Source organism: Diceros bicornis, chromosome 5, assembly GCF_020826845.1.
Source record: "Diceros bicornis minor isolate mBicDic1 chromosome 5, mDicBic1.mat.cur, whole genome shotgun sequence".
In the NCBI taxonomy this organism is placed as follows: domain Eukaryota; kingdom Metazoa; phylum Chordata; class Mammalia; order Perissodactyla; family Rhinocerotidae; genus Diceros; species Diceros bicornis.
In genome coordinates, this window is record NC_080744.1 from 312,419 (window position 1) to 335,948 (window position 23,530).

The following is a 23,530-nucleotide window of genomic DNA, read 5'->3' on the forward strand; positions in this document are numbered from 1 at the left end:
CCAAACTCATGGAATAATCTAAGTAAAATTCCCATAGAACTTCTGATTGTAAGCAGTTTACCTTTTTGGTTTGCTCTCCAATACAAGTTGATTGTAAGTTGTATACTCAGGTGAACCACTTAATCTGACTCGCTGGGTCAGGACACAACCGCAAGTATCACAGATTCTGACTCAAGTGGCCCAAACAACAGCGGTTTTACTATTTCATACAACAGATGCACAGGTTGGGCAGTCCCAGAGTTGGTTAGTTTAGTGACTAAAAGACATCATCAAGAATCCGGGGTCTTTCTAGCTTTCCACTCTGCCTTGTTAGGGTATCAGCCTCATCTTCAGGCTGACTCTCCTCCTGTCACAATGTGGCTACAGAAGCTCCAAGCATCCCATTCTTACTCAACAACAACCAGTGGCAATAAAGCCATTCTTCATCCTTGTTTACCTTTTCAAGATCAAATATATTGTTTCCCAAAAGCCCCTCAGCTGGCTCCCCTCCACATCTCTCTGGCCAGAATGGTAACATGTGTCCACAACCAAATGAATTACTAACAAGCTGAAGGGGACTGCCTTGACAGACTTCGACCAATCAGGACCTCACAGTGAGCCGCTGGGGGAGAGGTGGCTACTGAAACAAAACGAGGATTCTGCTAACGAAGAAGAGGGGGGAGTCATGCAGAATTATGGATATATTCTGATTGAATATGGGAAGCATATGCCAAAGTCAATTATTTTTATGAAGATTCATTCTTAAACTCTGGCAAAATTTATTAGCAAGACTAATAGTCTATAAAGACCATTCCTAGTACATTGCAATAAAATCGTGTCCGTTGCACAGAGGACATGTGTTTCAATTCCTAACAGCAGGCATTTCAGAAGAAAGAGTCATAGAACGTCTCTCTTTTGCAGGGCTGCAGCTGGTTGTCTGATCGATTAGAAGATCCGTCCTCTCGACCCTGACCCTCAGGAGCTGCTGAGTTGTAGGTTTTGTGTGAGCACAATTACCTGGAGGCTCGGCATTGGGCTCCTTCACCTCAGCCCTTCAGGGTCATGACCGAGAGCCACAGGCCACAGAAGGGTGGATATCAACTGCAGACAAGCTTGTGTTTCCTGTCCTCAGGAGGAAACGGGGCAGGGTAGATGGCAGGGGTAGGTGTGTGGACACCTGAGTCAGGCCTCACCTGGTCTTATTCAGGCCCACTATGGGAGCCCCACTGGTGTGGGCTCGGACAAACCCGGCCTCGCCTTCTCTAATGCTGTATCCCTCTTCTCTGGCCTGTCGCTCCCATGTTGATGCTGAGGCATGGCACAGACCCTGGGTCGGTGCTCACACAGGACAACCTGAAAGTGCAGAGCCGGTGATGCACCCTGGGGCAAACTTCTGACCAAAAGAGGAAGGGAACGGGGTGGATAAATTCTTCCCCCTTTATCCCTGCCCCAGACACAGTTCAGCATGGCTTTTTTTAAGGACGGTCCCAACAATATCAATGCATCTGTTGAATTTAATGGGAGAAAACTCTGTCGAGTATCCTTATGTTGGCTCTCCTCCCCTTCCTGCCTGACTCTCCTTGTCTCTCATGCCTGTTATCCGGGATTTTACCCTAATAAAATAGAAACACACAAAGCAGCTTTGGGCTCTGCTTTCTGGGGAACTCAGGTTAAGCCAGTAGAGTAGCTAGACCTAAAATCTCCCTGCTCCTTGTGTAAAATGTAGGATTGAGAAGCCTAGACCCATTATTAATAATGGAAAAAACTGACAGAGTTTAGAGAAAACATTTGATTAATGTATTTAATACATTTAATAAATAAAAATATATAATTTGGGAGGATGAGAAAACTTGCTTATTTAACATAGGATAAGCTAACTTCTAGGTTCTTCTAGGAAAGAAGGGAGATTTAGGAGGATGGTATGTGTTCTGTTCATCTTCTTAGGTCTTGCACGTCCCTTATGCTGACTGTATAGTAGATGTTCTATATATAGCAGATGCTCCCTATAGAGCATCTATATAGACACTACTGTATAGTAGATGGTCTATATATAAGAGGATGCTCTCTACAGAGCGTCTATATAGATACTACTGTATAGTAGATGTTCTGTATATAAGAGGATGCTCTCTACAGAGCGTCTATATAGACACTACTGTATAGTAGATGTTCTATATACGGTGGATGCTCTCTACAGAGCGTCTATATAGACACTACTGTATAGTAGATGTTCTATATACGGTGGATGCTCTCTACAGAGCGTCTATATAGACACTACTGTATAGTAGATGTTCTATATACGGTGGATGCTCTCTACAGAGCGTCTATATAGACACTACTGTATAGTAGATGTTCTATATACGGTGGATGCTCTCTACAGAGCGTCTATATAGACACTACTGTATAGTAGATGTTCTATACACGGTGGATGCTCTCTACAGAGCGTCTATATAGACACTACTGTATAGTAGATGTTCTATATACGGTGGATGCTCTCTACAGAGCGTCTATATAGACACTACTGTATAGTAGACGTTCTATATATAGAGGATGCTCTCTACAGAGCATCTATATAGATACTGCCGTATAGGAGATGCTCAGTTGACACTTGTTGAATGAAAGGAAGAGAGAGTGACAGAGATTTTAAAGCGATGAAGAGGATGTGTGGTTAGAGGCAGCGTGAAGAACAGAGTCGAGAGGAAGAGGGCATTGCTCTAAAGTCTGCCTGGCCAGCTCTGTGGTCTTGAGCAGGTCACACTACGTCTCTGAGTCTCTAGTCCTCACCTCTAACGCGGACATGCTAGTTTACCAACCTGCAGGTAAGGTGTGGGCCAGGTGCTGTCAAGCACTCATTGTTTCTGAGCAGCAGTGGTCTTGATTCCTTCTCTCTAGAACAAGAGCATTGGACAACATCATCTTTAATGAGTCCACACGTTCTTAATATGCTGGGATTCAGGAGTTGTCTAGGCTTTTCAGAGAAGTGCTAGTGGGGCTGGGGGAGAGGCGTGCCGTGGGGCCCAGGAGAGTGAGAACGGCCCAGCCCAGGCTCCCTGGTGGTCGCTGGAGTGAGTGCACAGGGATGTTCAGAGCCTTCTCAGCAGCAGCCAGGACCCAGCCGAGGACACGTGGACCCAGCCAAGCCCGGCAGGTGGAGACCGCAAGTGGGCGGTCGAAGGCCAGAGAGGCCTGGACGAGACGAGTTACACTGGGAACCCTCTGGAGCCAGACCCTGGGGTCCAGCCTCTGCACAGGGAGGCACAGGTCCAGAGGGAGCCTGGTGTTCGTGGAAAGTGGAGGAGAGGGTACCGCTGCGTGGGAATTTGGCTCAAGGTTCGCCTGAAGAAGCAGAATTCCCAAAGTCAGTTCAGGGAAAGAGACTTAAAGGTTAAGGTCTTGGAGGTGGACTGGGAAAATTGCACTTGGAAGGAAGTAAAAACCATCTGAGCTCTAGACAGTCGATTAACGAGCCGTGCAACCTCAGAAAAAGGATTTCCCCTCCTGGAGTCCTGTCAGTGGAACAAAGGACAATTCTAAAGGCCCATTTGTCTTCCAGGTTCCACGGTAGTGGGCAGTGGTGGTAAGCTCATGGTGCGGCCATGGCAGGGAAATTCCGTGCAAGAATAAAGATGCAGCTATCCATGTGAATCTTGATCCTCCCCTGCTCTAGGGCGCATCAGATGCAGTGTGTGCTCCTGGCGGTCTCTCCAGCAGGAGGAGGAGGCAGATGGGGATAAAGACCAAGTGAGAGAAGTGCCCCAGAACACTAGAGGACCTGCAGGGGACCGTCCTTTCCACACCCTTCCTTCACCAGCTGAGGGGGTGGACTCCCAGGGCTCCGCTGGTCCCTGAAGTCACGTCTGCTGTCTCCTTTTCCTGCCCGCCGTTGCACACCCTGGCACAGAGTGAGAAATGAATGGATGGCCCTTCACCCAACTGCCCAACTGGACTGCAGGAGCCACTGCAGTGGGCCTCCTCCAAGGGCATCAATAGGAGGTGACCGGCTGCTCCCTTGAGGATGTGGGAACTGAGGGGAGGTTTGGGGGCACAGGGAAGCCAGCCTGTGGGTGGCTGGGCTGTTCCCACACTAGGGTGTGGGGGGCCTTGGGCCCAGGCCCTTCAGCCACCGGCCTCCAAACCACAGGGTTTTATGTTTTATGATTTCTTTCTCTGGGCTCTGTACATTTGGATATTTTGAAGCCTGTTACCTTCCAAAGTTTTTAGCTACTTTTTCCCACAAAAAAAGATGAAAGTTTTAAGATATCCTAAGGGGGGAGATTCTCTTGTTGGCACTGTATCAGATTCTTTTCTCTGGGCGAGGCCTGCCCTTGAGGCAGGGTGGGGTGGGTTCATAAAGGTTGTAACATGTCCTGGCTTTGGGCCCAACATTGTTGAAAAATGCTCAGAAGAGACTCAGAGCCCTTAGGTTTCTGGCTTTAAAACTGTCTTTGTTAAGATGTTCAAATTTGTTTAAATATTTTCTCAGAGACAATAAAAGAACTTGAATAGAAATTTTTTCCGTGAAACAAATTCTTCCCTAACCTAGGCTGACAAGTTCACCCTAAAATCACATTCATGTCTTTATTAAGTATCATGCAAAAGAAGTGAAATATCTACCCTCAGCCTGTTTAAAATACTCCAGACTGTCTGCAACAATAATGGCAGCCACCATCATCCACCATTTGTTGTTAGGTCTTAGATCCTGTTCTAAGCATTTCATAACCTTATCTCACTTAATCTTTTCAACAGTCTTTACACTAAGTGCTGTCACCGCCTCTTAAAGGTGAGGCCTAGAGCACATGAGTAAGGTCGGAGTTTAGGTTGGGAGACAAAGCCAGATTTGTTTGACCTCCAGCCTGCTCTCTCCGTGGCATGCTGGGGAGTGGGCGACAACCAGCTCTGGTGGGGAGGGCTGCAGGATGGCCTTGTCAGTGTCCTGCAGTGTAAGCCTTCCCACCACGGCTGGTTTCAAGCTACCAACAACCTCACTGAACAGAGCTGGGAAGAAATGTACAAAATCGCCTCTTGCTGGTATCAGCACACCACAGCTTACCTTGTATGTTACGTTGCCGTCAAATACGTTTCGGAGCCTGGAGCAGACTCTGTCACCCACCAGTTAGTGACAAAGTCACAGTGCCTCTGCTCTTCCTACTCACACACACTTACTCCCATAGGGCGCCTTCTTGGAACACCACCGCTGTACTCAGCCCCACCAGGCACTGCCATAAAGGCTTCACGTGCATTTTCTCACCCGATTTTCCCTACAGCCATTTTGAGGAGACTGCTGCTGTTTTCCTTGTTTCACAAAATAAGGAAACAGAGGCTCAGAGGGTCTAAGTAATTTGGTGAAGGTCACACAGCTGACGAGTGAGTGAAGTGAGGCTGGACTAAGGCTGGACTGGAGTCTATGAATCCTGTAGATGATGAACTTTTTGGGAGAAACTGGCAAATAAATAAGAGGCTGGAGAGAAGTAGTGTCAGCCAGGTAAGACTGGACATAGGTGAAGTGTTATCTATATAATGCCAAAAAAAAGGTATCAGTCACTTTTATCTGGATGACAGCAAACATCAGAATGATTAGCTGTGTTTTTAATGTTTTTAATCCAGATAAGCTGGGACAAGCAAGTGTGCTACAGTGAAGAAAAAATGGAGGAATCAAAGGGTGTGGACTGAGTCCACTCTCAGCCAACGGACAGCTGCATGACCCTCGACCCCTCCTGGCTGTGACTGCCTCGTGGCATCAACTGAGACCATTTAAGTGAAAGGCATTTGTGATCCAAATGTTTATATAATGTTGAGTTTGGGATTGGACAGACACAGCTGAGCAATAGGAATTTCTTTTGTTCACAGCCTTTCAGCTTTCAGGAAGAATGTTAAAAGTTGAAAATTAGCTCAATTATTGTGTAATTTGGGGTTTGATGATAAAAAAAGATACATAATCTTCTGATCTTCAAGGGCTTTAAAAATATGTCCAAAATAAGTATTTTTCATGGAACTAAAAAACTGTGAGCTTACAGATGGGTATCTGAACAGTCTTCTCCAGGAGCACTTGGTCCAGTTGTTTTACTCTGTTTCTGAGACTTCTTGGTTCTTGCAGGTTTTGAGGTTAGGAGAGAAAACCACTGAATCCAGACGCACTAAACTGTTGCTCCAGGCCCCTTCCCAGGGCCGTCTCTCTGAGGTGCATGTAGACACAGGCTCGTGGAGGTTGCCTCGCACACGGATACATGCAGGTCATAAGCAGTCCCAAGCTAAGACTCGATGCTTAAGGAATTAAATCCTCTACATTCTCCTTTGACCAAAAGAAATGTTGAGAAAGAAAAGGGCGGCCTGTTTCCCCAGGGATGTGATAAAGCCTGAGACTTGCAAAAGAGCTTGAGCAGTACAGCTTGTGTAAGAAGAATTCTTTGGGTGCAGTTACTATAAACAAGGGTCCTTGGCACGAACAGAGAACTAAGCAGCTGCAACAGATCTGCTTAGAAAACCAAAAGACTAAGTACTCTTAGGAGACAGAGAGAGGAAATACCCACTCAGGTCTCTGATAATTCCTTTTTCTTTCCTACCTCTGTATAGCCTTCTAGGATGAAATATGCCTATCTGTGGCTAAAAAGACCAAAAGAATCTTCTACTTAAGAATGACCACACTGTCAGCATTTTCCTTCCTCTCCCTAAATTTAAGCAAGCGTAGGGGTCTAAGGCGAAATCACAGGAAATAAATCATTCATTCCCTTGCTAGCACATCTGTTCTCTATGAGATCGTCAATAAAAGGACACTGATAGTAATTTAACCCCAAGAGAATATTATGAGTTCATGGGAGTGACTGATGCAGAAAGGAATTGCCTTGAAATGAAATACTTAAAGGTACATACCAGAATCAGCTTGTTTATTACGAAAAATCCTGGTGAGCAATAATACAGTGTAATAAATTTCTCTGTAGTCTTGCTATTCCTTATGATACAGCAGCTACCCATATGCCAAGTTTCTTAAGACTTAAGCAGGGAATTAGCTGGACCTTGTTTCATATTTCCACATAACTCAGCTGGTCACGTCCTTCTAAAATTGTCCTTATTGATGCAACGTAATTCTCCGTTCAAAGCTGGGAAATGTGCAAGGTATAACCTCATCAGGGAGTTTGTACAACTTTAAAGTTTTACTTGAATATACCAGAAATACAACTGCTATTATGTTGAAACATATGGAATTGTCAAAATGTGACTTTTTTACCTAAAAAACAAAAAAATTCTGTTTTATTAGAAAATGTAACACAATAGACAATTGAATACTACAATGTGGAAGGCGCTCCAAGATTATTAAGTGATAGAGGCACATGTTCAAACAGTAGGTGTAAAATGCCCCCACTTTTGCATTGCATAAATACTACATATATTACATATACGTGGAGATATATGGAAGAATATACACTAAGCTGTTAACAGTAGCTATAACTAGAAAGTAAGATTCTTAAAAGAAACTTTTGTATTCAATATAACGTATTTCTGTAACATTTTAATTTTTTTATCACAAGCATGTGTCAAATAAAGACTATTTTAAAAATCTGCATATAGAGAGGATAAGCATATGAAAGCATATAAGCGTATGAAAATAAGCTCAACATCATTAATAATTAGAGAAGAACAACTTAATACCTCAGTGAGCTACCACCGCACGTCTATTGTAATGGCCTAAGTGAAAAATAACAGCAATGTCCAATGCTGGAGAGGATGCAGGAAAGCCAGATCATTCACACACTGCTGGTAGGAATGTAAAACGGGGCAACCACTCTGGAAAACAGTTTGGCAGTTTCTTTTTTTTTAATTTTTATTTATTTTTTTTCCCCCAAAGCCCCAGTAGATAGTTGTATGTCATAGCTGCACATCCTTCTAGTTGCTGTACGTGGGACACGGCCTCAGCATGGCCGGAGAAGCGTTGTGTCAGTGCGCGCCCAGCATCCGAACCCAGGCTGCCAGCAGCGGAGCGCGCGCACTTAACTGCTAAGCCACGGGGCCGGCCTAGCAGTTTCTTATATAAAGTTAAACGTACACTTGGCAGATGACTCAGCAATTCCACCTCCAGGACAAGAGAAAGAAAACTCATTTCCACACACGCACACCTGTACATGAATGTTTGTCGCTGCTTTATTCGTAATCATCAACACCTGGAAACAGCTCAGTGTCCCTCAGCTGTGGAAGGATGAACAGGCCGTGGTTCACCTGTTTAATGGGCTAGCACCCAGCAGCCAGAAGAAGCAAACTGTTGACACACGCGGCAACACAGACACATCTCAATGCCTTATGCTCTGTGAAGGAAGTCTGGCTCAAATAGCCGTGTGGTCCCATTCATGTGACAGCCTGGAAAAGAGACCACGGTAGGGCTGGGGAACGGATGAGTGGTATTGGGATCGGGGTGGGTGAGGAAGGTGGAAGCTCTAAGGGATGTTTTAGGAGATGGAACTGCTCTGTATCCCGACTGTGGCCATGGTCGCACAACTCTAAGCACGTGTCAAAACTCATAGAAGTGGACACCAAAAAAGTGAATGTTACTGTATGTAAACTTAAAAATAACTTTAAAAAATGCTATTGAATAAAGATCTCATGTTTTATAAAACAAGTCTCTTCTCAAGTCTTAATTCATCCTGTACATTTTCTGGATAGTGTTAAGAGAAACTGCTTTTAAACTGACGAAGGCAATTGCCAAGTGTAAATTATCTGTGATATTCTTGCTACCTGAGGAGAGACTGGGAGTTCAGAGCCACAGCTTGCAAACTCTCTATATAAACCCACCTATATGAGGGGTAGTCAGCACTCGGTGACTCTTGAGTGGACCCTCCAGAGTGGACGATGTCCCTCAAGGCTCCAACATCAGGCAGCTCCTCCTTCGCACCTGCCATCCCCGCACATCTATGCATCAGACACAAAAGAGTGTTTGATCACGTTCGTCTGAAATTCCTGTGCTGCTGCTTCCTTTTGTTAAAATCACGAGTAAAGAAGGCCCTTGAGGGCCAGAGCGAGTGAGGTGCTGTCTCCTCCGACAGCTCTGTGGACCCCAACTGCGTATGTGTGGTGGGCTCCTAAATGTACAACGTAACGCTTGGGTGGGCTTAGGTGAGAATAACTTCTTTAGCAGTTAGCGTGGTATTTGGCAAAATAAAAACACTGTTTCCAATTTTATTTTTCCTTTAAGTTTGCTTGTGTTCTGGAGGGGCCATAAAAAAAAAAGCGGGACCAGAAGGAGGAGGAGGAGGAGAAGGCAGCCCACAGCCAAGTCCCCTGGCCTGAGGCGGGAAGGCCCAGCTTGTCTTGGTTGTCGGTTTTCTGGCTCAGCCTAGCAGTGTGGCCTGCCCTATTCGCAGGGGTTATTAACGAAGGGAAGAGGCCTAAACAGATTGTTCCGTGTCTGTAAGTCTGTCCAGTGGCGCCCTAAGGAGGTTCTGATGTTCTGAGAGGGGTGCCTCCCGGGAGCAGCACACCAGGAGTCTGGCTGAGGGAATGCCTCCCCAGGGCCTGTCCTTCTGTTTCCCCCCTTGGGACAGGACACCTTCCCCGGGACAGAAAGTCACACTGAGAAGCTGGCTGGCTGCTCATTTGATTCCATGTGTTATTCTGTTTACTGTGGCTGCCGGATGCTTCAAGTAGGGGCCAAAAGGAGGTCTTTTCAATGCAAACTGTTAAGTCGGTTCTTCTGCATCCAGGTCAGATGAACAAGGGGCTGTTAGGCCCTTCCTATGTCCTTTGTCTTTGAAGAGGTGATCGCAAGGGAGCTAAGGGAAGAGCTGAGAGGGCTCTCGTCGCTGCTGCCCCTGGCCTGGTGCAAGATGGAAGGACTCCAGGATCACTAGCCTGGGGACCTGGGGACAGGATGCTGTTCCTCCAGGCGCTGCGACGCCTGAGAGAATGACCAAATCTTTCTGAGTCAGAGATGTCACACTAAAACAAGGGGATTACAGGATTTTTGAGGCCCCTTCCAGCTCTAAAAGGCCATGAGTCTATGAAATAAGGGGAAATGTGTGGAACCCGACTGGATCACATCAGTAATGGAGCTGGGGATGCTTCCTGAATGGTTGACCTCTCTGTTTATCAGCACACCACGCCTTCAATTTACAGAATAAACCTCAAGAGGTGGCGAGGGAGACAAATGGTGGTGTTAAAGGAGGACAATTCATGGGCCGGCCCTGTGGCTTAGCAGTTAAGTGCGTGAGCTCCGCTGCTGGCGGCCCGGGTTCAGATCCTGGGCGGTTCAGATCCTGGGCGCGCACCGACGCACCGCTTCTCCAGCCATGCTGAGGCCGCATCCCACGTACAGCAACTAGAAGGATGTGCAGCTATGACATACAACTATCTACTGGGGCTTTGGGGAAAAAAAAATTTTTTTAAATAAAAAAAAAAAGGAGGACAATTCGGAGAGATGGGGACGTTTCTCAAGTTCTCGGGTACGTGGCATACTGATGTTAAATACTCAGGTTTTTGAGTCAGCCTGCCCAGGCTCAAATCTTAGCCTCACGACTTGGTAGCTGTGTATCCTTAGCGAAATTCCTTTCTCGGGGCTTCAGTTCATCAGATGCAAAGAGAGATAATAATACTATTCACCTCAAAGCGTTGCTGTGAGGATTAAATGAAATAATGCATGCTTGCCTGGACCATGAGACATTTGATAAATGTTGTGTATTACTGCTGCTGCTGCTTCTACTGCATGTAGTATCCAGTGAATGGTACCCTTCAGAACTACAGAGAACAGTGGGTGGTGGGGAGAGGGGACAGCTGCGGTGGGGTGATTCAGGCACCAGATTGGCATCCAAAGTCCAGGGCTTTCCTTCAAGGTAGCACAGATAAAGAATGTGCCCAGAACCAAACCCCACAGTGCAGATCACATGGGCACATACTGCCCCTTACCCGCGGGGGACACAATCTCCCCTTGAGGATGCTAACCTTCTCTCTCAAGGAGGCTGGGATGGGCTGCATGAGATCATACAGGTGAAATGCATTGTAAACCACAAACTCCTCTGCAAACGTAAGGATTGTTATGGGCTAGTAAGATTATGAGGAAAACCTATGGCAGAAGTCTTTCTAAAATGAGACATTTATTTCTCTGACATGCTGCCACTGTTTCTGATGATTCAGGGTTACCTTCGTGAACTTCTATTACTGACATATAGACCATACCTGTCTGTCGTGCTTTATCGTTTTCATCTGCTTTCATGTATGCGACCTCCTTCATTCCCACAGCCAGAGAGGTGCTCAGGCCGTCTGTCTCCTCCTGATCCAGCCGTTGGTTCTCATCGGTGTCTCTGGCACAGCTGCCATGGTCTGGCCTGGGCTCCCACCTCTCTTCACGCAACCACACACTTATTATCAGAAGCAGACATAAGAATAATATCCAACATTCATCTTGAATGCCAGGTCAGGGCAGCTTTTGAGCAAGGAAGGGGCATATTCAGGACCTTTAGAAAGCCTGCTTAGCTGAAGTCAGATAGACTGGAACATGTGGGCTGAGGTCAGAGAGATTAGAACGTTATCTGATACAAGGAAAGGCGGTAAGAGCCTGCACTTGAGACGTGGCAGGCAGGATGGGGAGGAGCCAGAAGACCAAAGAGACCAGGAGGCAAGGAAGTAGATCTGTTGAACTTTATTTCTTCAGTAAACACTCACTGAACATTAACCGTGTGTCAGGTATTGCACTAGGGGCTGGGAATCCATCAGTCAGTAAAATAGACAAAATCTTTGAATATAGTTTTATAAAAAGATACTGAAATGTATATCAAGTTGATTTTTCTCATAAAGACCTTCCATAAAAGTTGAAAGCATAAAATTAAATCTTAACTCAGTCAAGGTATTTTTTGGAGGCAGTAAGATAAAATACTCCAAGTACATTTATTTCTGATGATATAACTTCATATAGGGATGGACCATAGAGAGTATGTCCTGTAGACTGTGTTTCAAATACCAGCTATGTCTAGGAACTATTGCCATGTGCTGGGTTTTGGTTAATTCCTGGTCGGATTCTCTGCCTGGTGCCTGACACAGCAATATTCAGTGTGGCTCATCAAGGAAAGCCCCGGAGGCCACAGATGTTCACCAGCAGAGTTGACATGTCACTGGGAAAATTTAGAAGCCTACTTTTTTGTTCCTACCAGCCAGGGATCATTCTACTCCTCACAGAAGGGGGCCACAGAGATGGTAAGATCATATATTCCCCCAAAAGTCTATTGAATCTGCTCAGACTCTTCAAGGATTTGTTTAAAGCTTAGTGCTCTGTACCATAGTTATAGAAGAGACCATTTTATCTTGAAAAAATATTGAGAGTTTTTCTTAGGTCACTTATAAATAGGTTTTTCTTAGGTCAAAGTGACTAGCATAAGCTATTTATAAGGTGTCTATAGAACACTTATCCTGTAGCGTTGTTGTAAGGATTGCAGTAATATATTACAGTGTCTACTGCATAATGAATGCTCAATAAATTACAGCTTTTATCATCTCCCAATCTAGACTGCAGACCCCTTAAGGGTATCAGATTATGTTTTCTCTACCAAGTTTAGATATTTATAAGTCTCTAAGCATGCACGAGATGGTATTCAATAAAACAATTCTAGCTTTATAAGTGATAGGAGATACTAGAACTAATGACCTTTATCAGGCTTGCAGAATTAGAGGTCCTGTCTATGACCGTGTTACTGAGCAAAGTGACTGGGTTACCAGAGAATCAGATCCCAGTCTTAGGAGGTTAAAAGCTTGGGACCTGGAGTCAGACCCCCGGGTTTGAATTCTGGTTTCAACCCTCGTTAGCCGAGTTCTTGATGACGTTGCTTAATCCCTCTCAACTCAGTTTCTTTGTCTGCAAACTGGATGTGTTCAATGGATTAATGAAATAAGGCATAGACAATCCTTAACTAGAACCTGGTACTTTATAAAGGTTCAATTAAGGCTTGATATTATTATTTTTGGCTTTATTAGCATTGTTCTGACTCATGCACTAACTTCTAGAGGAAGTGACAATGGCCAGCAGGTCACATGCAGCAGAAATGAGGTGACTCAGTTTGGTAGGGAGCACAGGACGTCCAGGAAGGAGCACAGATGAAGCCAAGGGCAACAGTCTTTGGAAACAGCCACAGCCACTTCCCAATGGAGAGCGCACACTTGGGCCGTCTCTCAATGCATCGGAAGTCGACCAGCCCTTCTTTATTCAACATTGTGTGCGATAGCTGTGGGAGTCTCGGAGGAAGCGAGAAGAGCCTTTGAGGAACCTGCAGTCTGGGTGGAGAGAAGTCTAGTGAAAGAGATGGAGACTGATGTTACATCGTTGAGTTCTAACTTGCGTGGGTCAGCCTGTGCTTGCAGTGGGAGTTACAGGAGAGAGAGCCAGGTGGCTGTTCCACACCATTCTTCTAGACGAATGTAAGGCCATTAGCCACAACACCTTCTAGTGTAATTAGCAGTGACGATATCTTGTCTACCAACATAAAAGCCACACTGTTTAATTCCAGCAACAAACCAGAATATAACTAATATGTGAAGAATCAGGGAGTAGATTATTCAGCAAAAGTACAGGAGTTACGAAAGATTGCTTTACAATACTTTTTCTCAGTTCAGATCAACAACAGTTTACTGACCAACCTAGAAGTTGGTAGCAGGGACTGTGCTAGGCCGATGAGACTCAGGAGGAAGAGACGGTCCTGCCCTCCAGGGCCGGTTCACATTCACATTCTAGTAGCAGTCCTAGCTCCTATATGTGCTCAGGCTTGTGGTAGAAACAGTCTAAAATAACAAATTGGGTAGATGAGAGTACGTCAGAAAAAAAGAAACAAAAACATGGCATTGCATGGACACTGCCTGAGGCCTAAAGTGTGTCCAGACATAGACACGGCCCTAGGCCCTGAAGTGTGTCATTGCATGGACACTGCCCCAGGCCCTGAAGTGTGTCATTACATGGACACTGCCCCAGGCCCTGAAGTGTGTCACTGCATGGACACTGCCCAAGGCCCTGAAGTGTGTCACTGCATGGACACTGCCCAAGGCCCTTAAGTGTGTCACTACATGGACATGGCCCGAGGCCCTGACATGTGTGATTACATGGACACTGCCCCAGGCCCTGAAGTGTGGCACTGCATGGACACTGCCCCAGGCCCTCAAGTGTGGCACTGCATGGACAAGGCCCAGGCCCTGAAGTTTGTCATTGCATGGACACGGCCCCAGGCCCTGAAGTGTGGCACTGCATGGACACAGCCCCAGGCCCTGAAGTGTGGCACTGCATGGACACGGCCCCAGGCCCTGAAGTGTGTCATTGCATGGACACTGCCCTAGGCCCTGAAGTGTGGCATGCATGGACACTGCCCGAGGCCCTTTAACCAGTAGAAGGGACATAAAGAGACCCCTTCAGTATTTCCAGTGAAGATCTATGATAGAGTGTGCCCCAATGTCACAGCCGCTCAGAGGAGAGGTTCTCCCCAGAACTCAGGGAGGCCACTGCTGCAACGTGATGTCGGAACTGAATGCTTTAGGGAATGAGGGATCATCAGGAGATGGGCAGGGTGCTCCGCGCCAGGAAGAGCATCAACGGAGGAACACCAGAGTCAAGCCGCTTGTGTGGATGGGGAGCTACGGACAGGTCAGTGTTTCTAAAGGGTGAGTCGGAGATGACAGACAGGCCAAGCACAGAGGGTTTGCATCCCTGCTGGACACCTTAAGACTCACCCTACAGGTGAGGGAGATCCACCAGAGGGCCCTAGACAGGAAGAGGCAAGGGTCAGATGTGTCTTAGGTCCAGGTAGAGAAAGGCTTTAGCAAAGTGTGAGTTAGGGTTCGGACTGCTGCAGGTAACGGTGGTCATGCCAGCAGGGCTGGTCTTCTCACGTAATGAGAAGTCTGGAGGTGGCATGCTCACGGGCTCAGACATGCATCTCCTTCTGTCTGTTTGCTCTGCCATGCTTTTGTCCTCGTGGTTGTCACCTCATGGTCACAAGATGGCTGTCCGAGCTCAAAACATCACATCCACATTTAAGGCAGCAGGAATTGGGATGATGCAGCTATCCCCTTTAATCACCAATATAAGAGCCCTCCAGAAACCGCCAGACTCCCAGCAGACTCTGGCGGTTGGGTTGCGACTATCCTGGATGGCCACCTCTGGCTGCAGGAACAGCTGAGAAGGCAATAATCTTCTTGCTTCTATAGTAGATCTGTGCGAGGGGGAAGAAGGCTGGGAATAGCGTTGGGCAGCTAACCTATAATTTCTGCCACAAATGCCAGCAGGTGAGAGATGATGAGGACCTGAAATAGGGCAATGGTAACAAAGGAGGAGTGGCTATTGTTCCATTGACGGAAACTGAAACCTCAGAAATTCTGAGTAGTGGTCTGGTTGTCCTCGATGTGGGTGGGAGGTGTCATCCCAAGGGGACGTTCAACGGGGAGCTGGATATAAATTACAAACTCGAGTGAAGGCTCAGGGCTCGGGATATATCTGGCGGTCATTAGAACATGGGCACCCTCCAGATACACCCCAAGCGCTACTTGGGATTTTTGAGGACGGCATGGTTTTCATCAGCCTAACATAATTTCAATTAAGCCTGAGTCTGTGGAGACGGCTCATTTTCACAACTCAATTTTTTCTACACGCGAGCACACCCAGCCTGGAATTTAACGGATAGTAAAGTTATGGGAAGAATCACTGTGCAACAAGAACCAGGTCACTTCTGCCCGGCCCACCTCCAGGACAACATGGACACACAACAGGCGGTGCTGGACCAGGCCCTTGCTCCTGAACACCACATCCCTTCGCTATGCTGTGCAGCAAATGTGTTTTCATTCTCTTGATTGAAGTAACAGGAAGCATCATCATTCTTGAAGTCTTGGTATTTATAACAGAAATAGAACCATAAAAAATACAACTGTGGAAAGTCTTGCTGAGGTCTGTTGGCAAGGCATCTGCTACCACCCCTGGCTTGGGATAAAAAATCCTGCATCTAAATAATCTTACATCTCTAAGCACGGCTCAGCTTACCGTGAAGACCCCATCCTAGAGGGCTCAAAACTCCACAGAGGATGTCCTCGCAGCCTCCAGCCTGAAAGGGGCTCTGCCGCCAGCCAGCCTGGCAGGTCACGGAAATTCTGCTCTGGAGCTGTGGATACAAGAGAAGTATTTCTTCAGTGTTTACTTTGACCAGTGAAATAACTATGACGGATTTTTTCTTTTCCCCAAGACACAAAGTGACATTTCAAAGGAGAAACCACTCTTTTGGTGCCACAGAGTCTTTTAAAAGTAATACTAGAGTAAGAGCTCAAAGGAACGTCTGCTCCAGCACAGCTGTCCAAAGCCACATATTTCAAGGAGAATGCGGCCACTCTACATAGACAGGAAGCCAGGACCGCTCTTCCCTAGTGGACCTACTCCTCTATACTCAGAGAGCATCAGATTCAAAATTAGAGTTGTCATCTTGGTCAAGGGCCCTTCTGCCTGTTTGGCTGCTAAATCCACGCTGCACTGCAGTGTTGTTGCTCTTTTCATATTATGCTTTGTTTCCCAACTGGACCGTGAGCTCCATAGGTGAGGGTCACATCTTGTACTCTGTTATTTCCTGCAGACTTGTTTGTCGTGGTGAACGGATGAATGAATGAAAGAATGATGAAGACTGGAGAGCAGTGGTAGGTGAGCTGCTAGGCTGGTCAAGAGGATTCCAGAACTCAGGCCGGATTAGCAGGAAGGGTGGTGCAGGAAAGGATATTTCATCTGACCAGCAGACATGGATCCTGGCCCCAGGTTGGCTTGCTCACCTCCACTCATCCCACAAACGTTTCTTTAGGCTTCTTCAATGAGCCAGGCAGGCACTGTGGCAGGCCCCGAATAAGACAAAGTCCCTGCCCTCCAGTGGTGGTGGCCGCAGTGAGGGGGACATTTGACGACCAGGGGTTATAGAGATGTGTGTGGTCGGAGACATGACAATGGCAGGCACAGGGCTTATGGAGCAAGGAGAAGGGGCTTCTACATCAGACTGTGGTTTCCAGGAAGGCTTCCTGAAGGAGAAGGGCTTTGACTCAAGTATTGAAGGGTGAGTGAGTGTTGGCTCGATGAGGGTGACTGGGAAAGGCATTATTGGTAGAGGGACCAGCATGTGAGGATATTCCAGACCATGGAACAGGATGCTGCATTTGAGAGCTGAAGCCTCAGCTGACAGGGTGGCTGTGGCCAGTGCTGAAGTTAGGGGTGGTACAGCGCTACCCTACAAAGGGCCTGTGGCAATGTGATTTAGTGCTTAGGAGCAGAGCTTTAGAAACCAGAGAGAACTGAGTTCAAATCCCAGCTCTGGTGCTTACCAGCCATGTCACAATAACTGTTTTTTTTTATCCCTCTAAGTCTTAGTTTCCTGAGCTGTGTCACTTATCTATTGCTGCATAACAAACTATCCAAACCATAACAGCTTGAAACAGCACACGTTGATTAGAGTCTCACAGTTTTGTGGGCCTGGCACCTTCTGCTTCAGGGCCTCGCACGGCTGCAGTCAGAGTGCTCGCCAGCGCTGAGGAGCCACCCCTAGCCATGACTGGGAGGATCCACTTCCAAGCTCACTTACACGGGGTGGCAGAATCCGAAGCCTTGCTGGCTGTCATCCAGAGGCGGCCTTCTCAGTTCCTGCCATATGGGCCTCCCCAGCTGACAGGTCGTTCCATGGAAGCCAGGGAGAGAGAGTCTGCTAGCAAGACAGACGGAGCCTAATCACTGAAGTGACTGCTCGTCACCACGGCCACGTTCTGTGGGTGAGAAGTCACTAGGCCAACCCACTCCAGGGAGTGACTGCCGGAAATGGGCATCCCAGAGGCCATCGGAGGGTCTGCCTGACCCACTAGCCTATAGCTTGTTACCACTAAATAAATGTTGGCTGTTATTACAGTCTTATGCTCAATCGAGAGATTTGGAAAAGCCACAGACAGCCAGTGAAGGATTTCCTATCAAAGAGTACCTTTAGGGGACCTTGGGCAAGTCAAGTGACCTCATGTCTTTGAGCCGTTTCCTCCTCAGGACAATGACAATACCTACCCCCACAGACATGAGGACACCTGTATGCACGCACAAATACGTTTTGTCAGGCCAAATCCACAGCTCTGCAGTCTAAGGAAGCAAGCTGCTCTGGGCAGTTTTCCATTTTGTGTTGATTCTCTGAGTCTCACAGCCTGATATCTTCAAAGCTTGGCCCTGTGGGCCCAAAAGGATTTGTGTAAGTGGAATAAACACCCACAAAAAAAATCTTTTGAGCATCCCTTAAGGCACTTCCAAAGGTTTGCTTTTTTCCTTCTTTTTAAATACCTTTGCTGCCAAAGGCCACGTGGGGGGCCCGGTAGAGAAAACAGACGGTCTGGGAAATGTCAAGCTCAAGATAAGAACGGTAATAAAACCCGGACCGCCTCCTGACGCGGGGAGACGGGATGTTTACGGTGGACGGGGCTCCCCGCGCAGCTGCAGCCGCTGCGAGGTCTCGTGGTGTCCAGTCCATCAGACGGGCTCTGCCCGGCCCCCCGCCCCAGCCCCCTCACGTCTGTCTGTGCCCATCCCCCCGCCCCGGCCCCCCCATGTCTGCCGGTGCCCACCCCCCGCCCCGGCCCCCTCATGTCTGTCTGTGCCCATCTCCCCGCCCCGGCCCCCCCCATGTCTGCCGGTGCCCACCTCACGCCCCGGCCCCCCTCATGTCTGTCTGTGCCCATCTCCCCACCCCGGCCCCCCCACGTTTGCCGGTGCCCATCCCCCCGCCCCGGCCCCCCCATGTCTGCCGGTGCCCACCCCCCGCCCCGGCCCCCTCATGTCTGTCTGTGCCCATCTCCCCACCCCGACCCCCCCCATGTCTGCCGGTGCCCACCCCCCCGCCCCGGCCACATGTCTGCCGGTGCCCACCCCCCCGCCCCGGCCCCATGTCTGCCGGTGCCCACCCCCCCCACCCCGGCCCCCCCATGTCTGCCGGTGCCCACCCCCCCGCCCCGGCCCCCTCCTGTCTGTGCCCATCTCCCCGCCCCGGCCCCCCCATGTCTGCCGGTGCCCACCCCCCGCCCCGGCCCCCCCATGTCTGCCGGTGCCCACCCCCCCGCCCCGGCCCCCCCATGTCTGCCGATGCCCACCCCCTGCCCCGGCCCCCTCATGTCTGTCTGTGCCCATCTCCCCGCCCCGGCCCCCTCATGTCTGTCTGTGCCCATCTCCCCGCCCCGGCCCCCCCATGTCTGCCGGTGCCCACCCCCCGCCCCGGCCCCCCCATGTCTGCCGGTGCCCACCCCCCCGCCCCGGCCCCCCCATGTCTGCCGATGCCCACCCCCCGCCCCGGCCCCCCTCATGTCTGTCTGCGCCCATCTCCCCGCCCCGGCCCCCCCATGTCTGCCGATGCCCACCCCCCCCCCCCCGCCCCGGCCCCCTCATGTCTGTCTGTGCCCATCCCCCCACCCCGGCCCCCCCCATGTCTGCCGGTGCCCACCCCCCGCCCCGGCCCCCCCATGTCTGCCGGTGCCCACCCCCCGCCCCGGCCCCCTCATGTCTGCCGGTGCCCACCCCCCCACCCCGGCCCCCTCATGTCTGTCTGTGCCCATCTCCCCGCCCCGGCCCCCCCATGTCTGCCGGTGCCCACCCCCCGCTCCGGACGGAGCCCACCGTACAGGCACCTTTCATGGTCCTGCCCCGGGAGCAGACGCGCTCTCGACCCCGACTGCGGGGGTGACCCGTGCTCCGGGGCGGCCTGAGCGGGCCCCCGCTCCGCACGAGGCGCGCTTCTCGCCCCGGACGAGGGCGCCGAGCCCCGGGCAGCGGCAGACGTCCCGCCGCACCCGTCCTGACCGGACTGTCCCCTCCTGGGGTCGCTCCTGCGGCGCCGCCGTCCACCTGGCGGCCGTGTGGCCCCGGGGCAGCGCCGCCGAGGGGCCGACAGCAGCGCCGGCCACCCCGCCAGGCTCCCCTGACCGGAACACGTGTCCCCGGACCCGACGGGGCGCCCCTGGGCGCTCTCGGAGCCGTGATTGGTCCCCGGCCGAGGGCTGCAGCCAGTCAGCGCCCGCGGGGCCGGAGCCCCGCCACGGCCACGCCCCCCTGGGCTCCGCCCCACACGAGCCACGCCCCTGCCCCGCCTTCCAGCCCCGCCCCTCCAGCCTCCGCCGCCTCCGGGCCCCGCCCCTCGTGGTCCCGCCCGGGCCCGCCCCGCGGACCAGCTCCGAGCGCGCGGCGCCGCCAGGGGTCGAGGGCCGAGGTCCGGGCGGCGGGCGTGAGCGGCGGGAGCCCGGGCCGGCGAGCATGCGGGGGGACCGGGCGGCCGTGCGGCCGGCGCTGGCTCTGCTGCTGTGGCCGCTGCTGCTGTGGCCGCGCGCGGCGGCGCTGCGCCCGGACGAGCTCTTCCCGCACGGCCCGGCGCGCGGGGACCGGCTCCTGCCGGACGGCGACGACGAGAGCTCGGGCGCGGTGGCGCTGGCGGGGCCCCTGCGCTTCTACGGGGCCCGGGTCCGCCGCCTCTACGTGAGTTCCGCCCGGGTGCCGGGCCGCGGTTCCCGGTCGGGCGGCGGGTCCCGGGGCCGCCTGGAGAGGGGCGCGCGCCGCGGTCCGAGCGCCCGGACCCGCCCCGCCGACGCCGTGCCGGGCCCGCCGCTGCCGCCTTCGAGGGGGCAGGGTCGTTCTCCCCGGGCGGCCCGGCCGGAGCGGGGGCGGGGGCGGCGGGGCTCTGGGAGGGAGCGGGAAATCTGCGCGTCCGGACTCGCGGCTCAGGGACACGGGGGTCCCCCAGGCACACGAGGATCCCCCAGGGACGCGGGGCTCCCCTAGGCACAGGGGCGTCCCCCAGGGACACGGGGTTCCCCCAGCCACAGGGGGGTCCCGTAGCCACACGGGGGTTCCCCCAGGGACACTGGGGTCCCCGGGTTGCGCGGGAAGGAGAGGACGGGCAAGCGAGCTGCAAGGCTCAGGACCGCGGGAGGGACCGGCCGAGGCGGGAGCAGTCCGGGGCCCGCGGTTCCCTTCCGTCCTGGCGGAGCGCGGTGGCGCGCACATCCGGACCGTCCCCTCTGTTACCCTCGTCCCCCAGGTGGGCACCAACGGCATCATCTCCACCCAGGACTTCCCCAGGGAGACCCAGTACGTGGACGACGGTTTCCCCACGGACTTCCCGGCCATCGCCCCCTTCCTGGCCGACGTGGACACGAGCCGGGGCCGGGGGCCGCGTGCTGTTCCGCGAGGACACGTCCCCGGAGGTGCTGGGCCGGGCCGCGCGCTTTGTGCGCACAGGCTTCCCGCGCGCCGCGCACTTCTCGCCCACCCACGCCTTCCTGGCCACGTGGGCGCAGGTGGGCGCCTACGAGGAGGCCGCGCGCGGGGCGCCGCCCTCCGGAGAGGTGAGTGGCCGGTGTGGCCGGCTGAGGGCGGGCGGAGCTCTGGGCTGGAGTTCCTTCGAGTCCGTCCCGCGCCGAACCTCGCGCGTCGTGCGGTGGCTGCAGTGGCCTGTGAGTGAAGGAGCTGTTGTCCTGGCTTCCGCTGAGGATCTCAGGTGGTCGCTTCCAGCGAGGAAGCTGCTTCGGGGTGTGAGGGTCTGGTGAGATGCAGGGACCCTCGGAACACACGGCGGTTTCTGTTTGGTTGTTTCTTTTTAGAATCATTTCTAAGTATACAAGAATTATTTCTGATTGTATGTTCATTGAAGGAAAAACATCAGCAAATACAGGCAATTTAAAAAAGAACGAGCACTCATTTTCCTACCACTCAGTTACTGCTATTAAACATTTTCCTGTGTCTCTTCCAGAGTTTTTTCTGTCCCTGTCTGAATCTGTTGCTGTCTGTTAACAATGATGGGCTCACCCTGCATGTACTGTTTTGTAACCTACCTTTTGCCCTCACTAAATAGTATGTTGTGAATGTGTTTCAATGTCAATAAATATATTTCTACAACTTCATTTTTAACATCTGCATAGTATTCCATCCACTGGGCTTATCACTGTGCCCAGTGGGCATTAAGATTCTTTCCAATTTTTCGTCATCATAAGTAATTTTGTGAAGCATTTTTTTAAGCTAAATCTTTGTCCTTGGTTGACTTTCCAGGAAGTAGAATTGGTGGGCCAGAAAGGATGCACTCTTTATAAGGTTCTTGATGGCTTTTGCCAAATTGTCGTCCAGGAACCGGTGTACATGCTCCCTCGTTTACAGGAGAGTGAACCTGATTCATTTTAGAGTCTGTAGCTGAGACAGTAAAGCCAGCCTTCTCCTAGTCCATGTAGAGTACTCCAGGTGGCCTGGGGCCTGCTGAACTGCCTCCCTCCTGGAGTGGGTGGGGCTTCCTCCTGTGACTCATAGCTGAGTCTAAACTGTCAGACTCCAGGGTCTGACACTCTTAGAGTTTCTCTCTGCTTTAACTCGTGGAGGGGTTTCTTCAGGATAGAGAGATGGCACCGACCTCCCTGAGAGGTGAGGTAGCTCGCCCACTCCACTGAGTGGTCGGGATGGTGGCCATTCTGGGAGAGAAATGTTTCCTAAAGGCTGCACTAAGCACAGAAGATCTAGAAATAAAAATTGTTTGACTTTCTGATATTTTTGCCATTCTTTTTTTGGTCAGGCAACATCTAGTTTTGTTTACTGAATAATGTTTTTAAATACATGGGTTTGACATTTCAGTTATTCAACAGAACACATTCAGTTCAAACACGCAGGTCGTGTGCCTTTGTGCAGGCGTTGGGCTGGGGGTGGCGGGGGAGATGAATGAGGTAGGGCCCACCATTATGTTGCATCTGTTCATTCATTCGTTTTTGTTCATAAATTTTAAAAACTTATTAAAAATAAGTATAACATAACTATAATAAAACATTTAGAAAATAAGAAAATAGTTATTTATAATTCCACTAACCAGAGCTCACTGCTAATACTTTGTGTTTTTTCCAGTCTATTTTTCTAAACACGTATCTTATGTGTGGCACATTGATTTGTGTGTGTGTATAGGTAATTTATATTTAAATGTGGTTGGAGTTTACTCACCCAACGAACATTTTGGCACACCTACTGTACATCCGGACTGGGAGAGACTCTGGGAAGAGACATACTCTTGACTCTAAAGGATCCCACAGCTTAGTGGGGACATGGTTATGTGCAATATGATGAATGTAGCAGCCTCTGGCCTCAGGAGACTGAGTCCACCCCTCACGGGTTAGGGCCCTCCACATGGGCGGTAGCTTTGAATCGGAGCTGAGCTGAGCAGAATGTTCTCAGTGAAGGGAGAGCGTCTGACGCATCGCCCATGAGCTGCAAAGTGTAGTTTTGGGGCGTTACATGTGGTACGTTATCACTGAAGAGGAAGGGTGTGCGACATGAAGCTGGAAGGCCGTGGGGAGGGGCCCATCATGCTCTGCTAGGAGTCTGGTCTTGGTTCTTGGCCGTGGCAGCCTTTGAAGGATTTTAAGCAGGGGATTGATATTTTTCTCCAGAGAGTTCATTTTGTCTGAATTGAGAAGGACTCAAAGGAAAGACTGACTTAGACAATTATTACATGTGTCGTTTATTCGAGCTGTCTTGTCGATTCTGTAATTGCTTTATTGTACTGTATTCCTACAACAATCCTACAAGATAAGTACAAGAATTCTT

General features: G+C 50.6%; 1 protein-coding gene across 1 annotated transcript in view; it reads left to right on the forward strand.

Moving 5' to 3' along the window:
• The first annotated feature begins 20,177 nt into the window (after positions 1–20,177).
• NID2 (nidogen 2) overlaps positions 20,178–23,530 on the forward strand; it is a 51,125-nt gene continuing 47,772 nt past the window's right edge. Inside the window, 3 exon segments of the mRNA XM_058540556.1 lie at positions 20,178–20,431; positions 20,994–21,122; positions 21,124–21,300. Coding sequence (XP_058396539.1) covers positions 20,213–20,431; positions 20,994–21,122; positions 21,124–21,300 — 525 coding nt within the window. The 5' untranslated portion in view covers positions 20,178–20,212.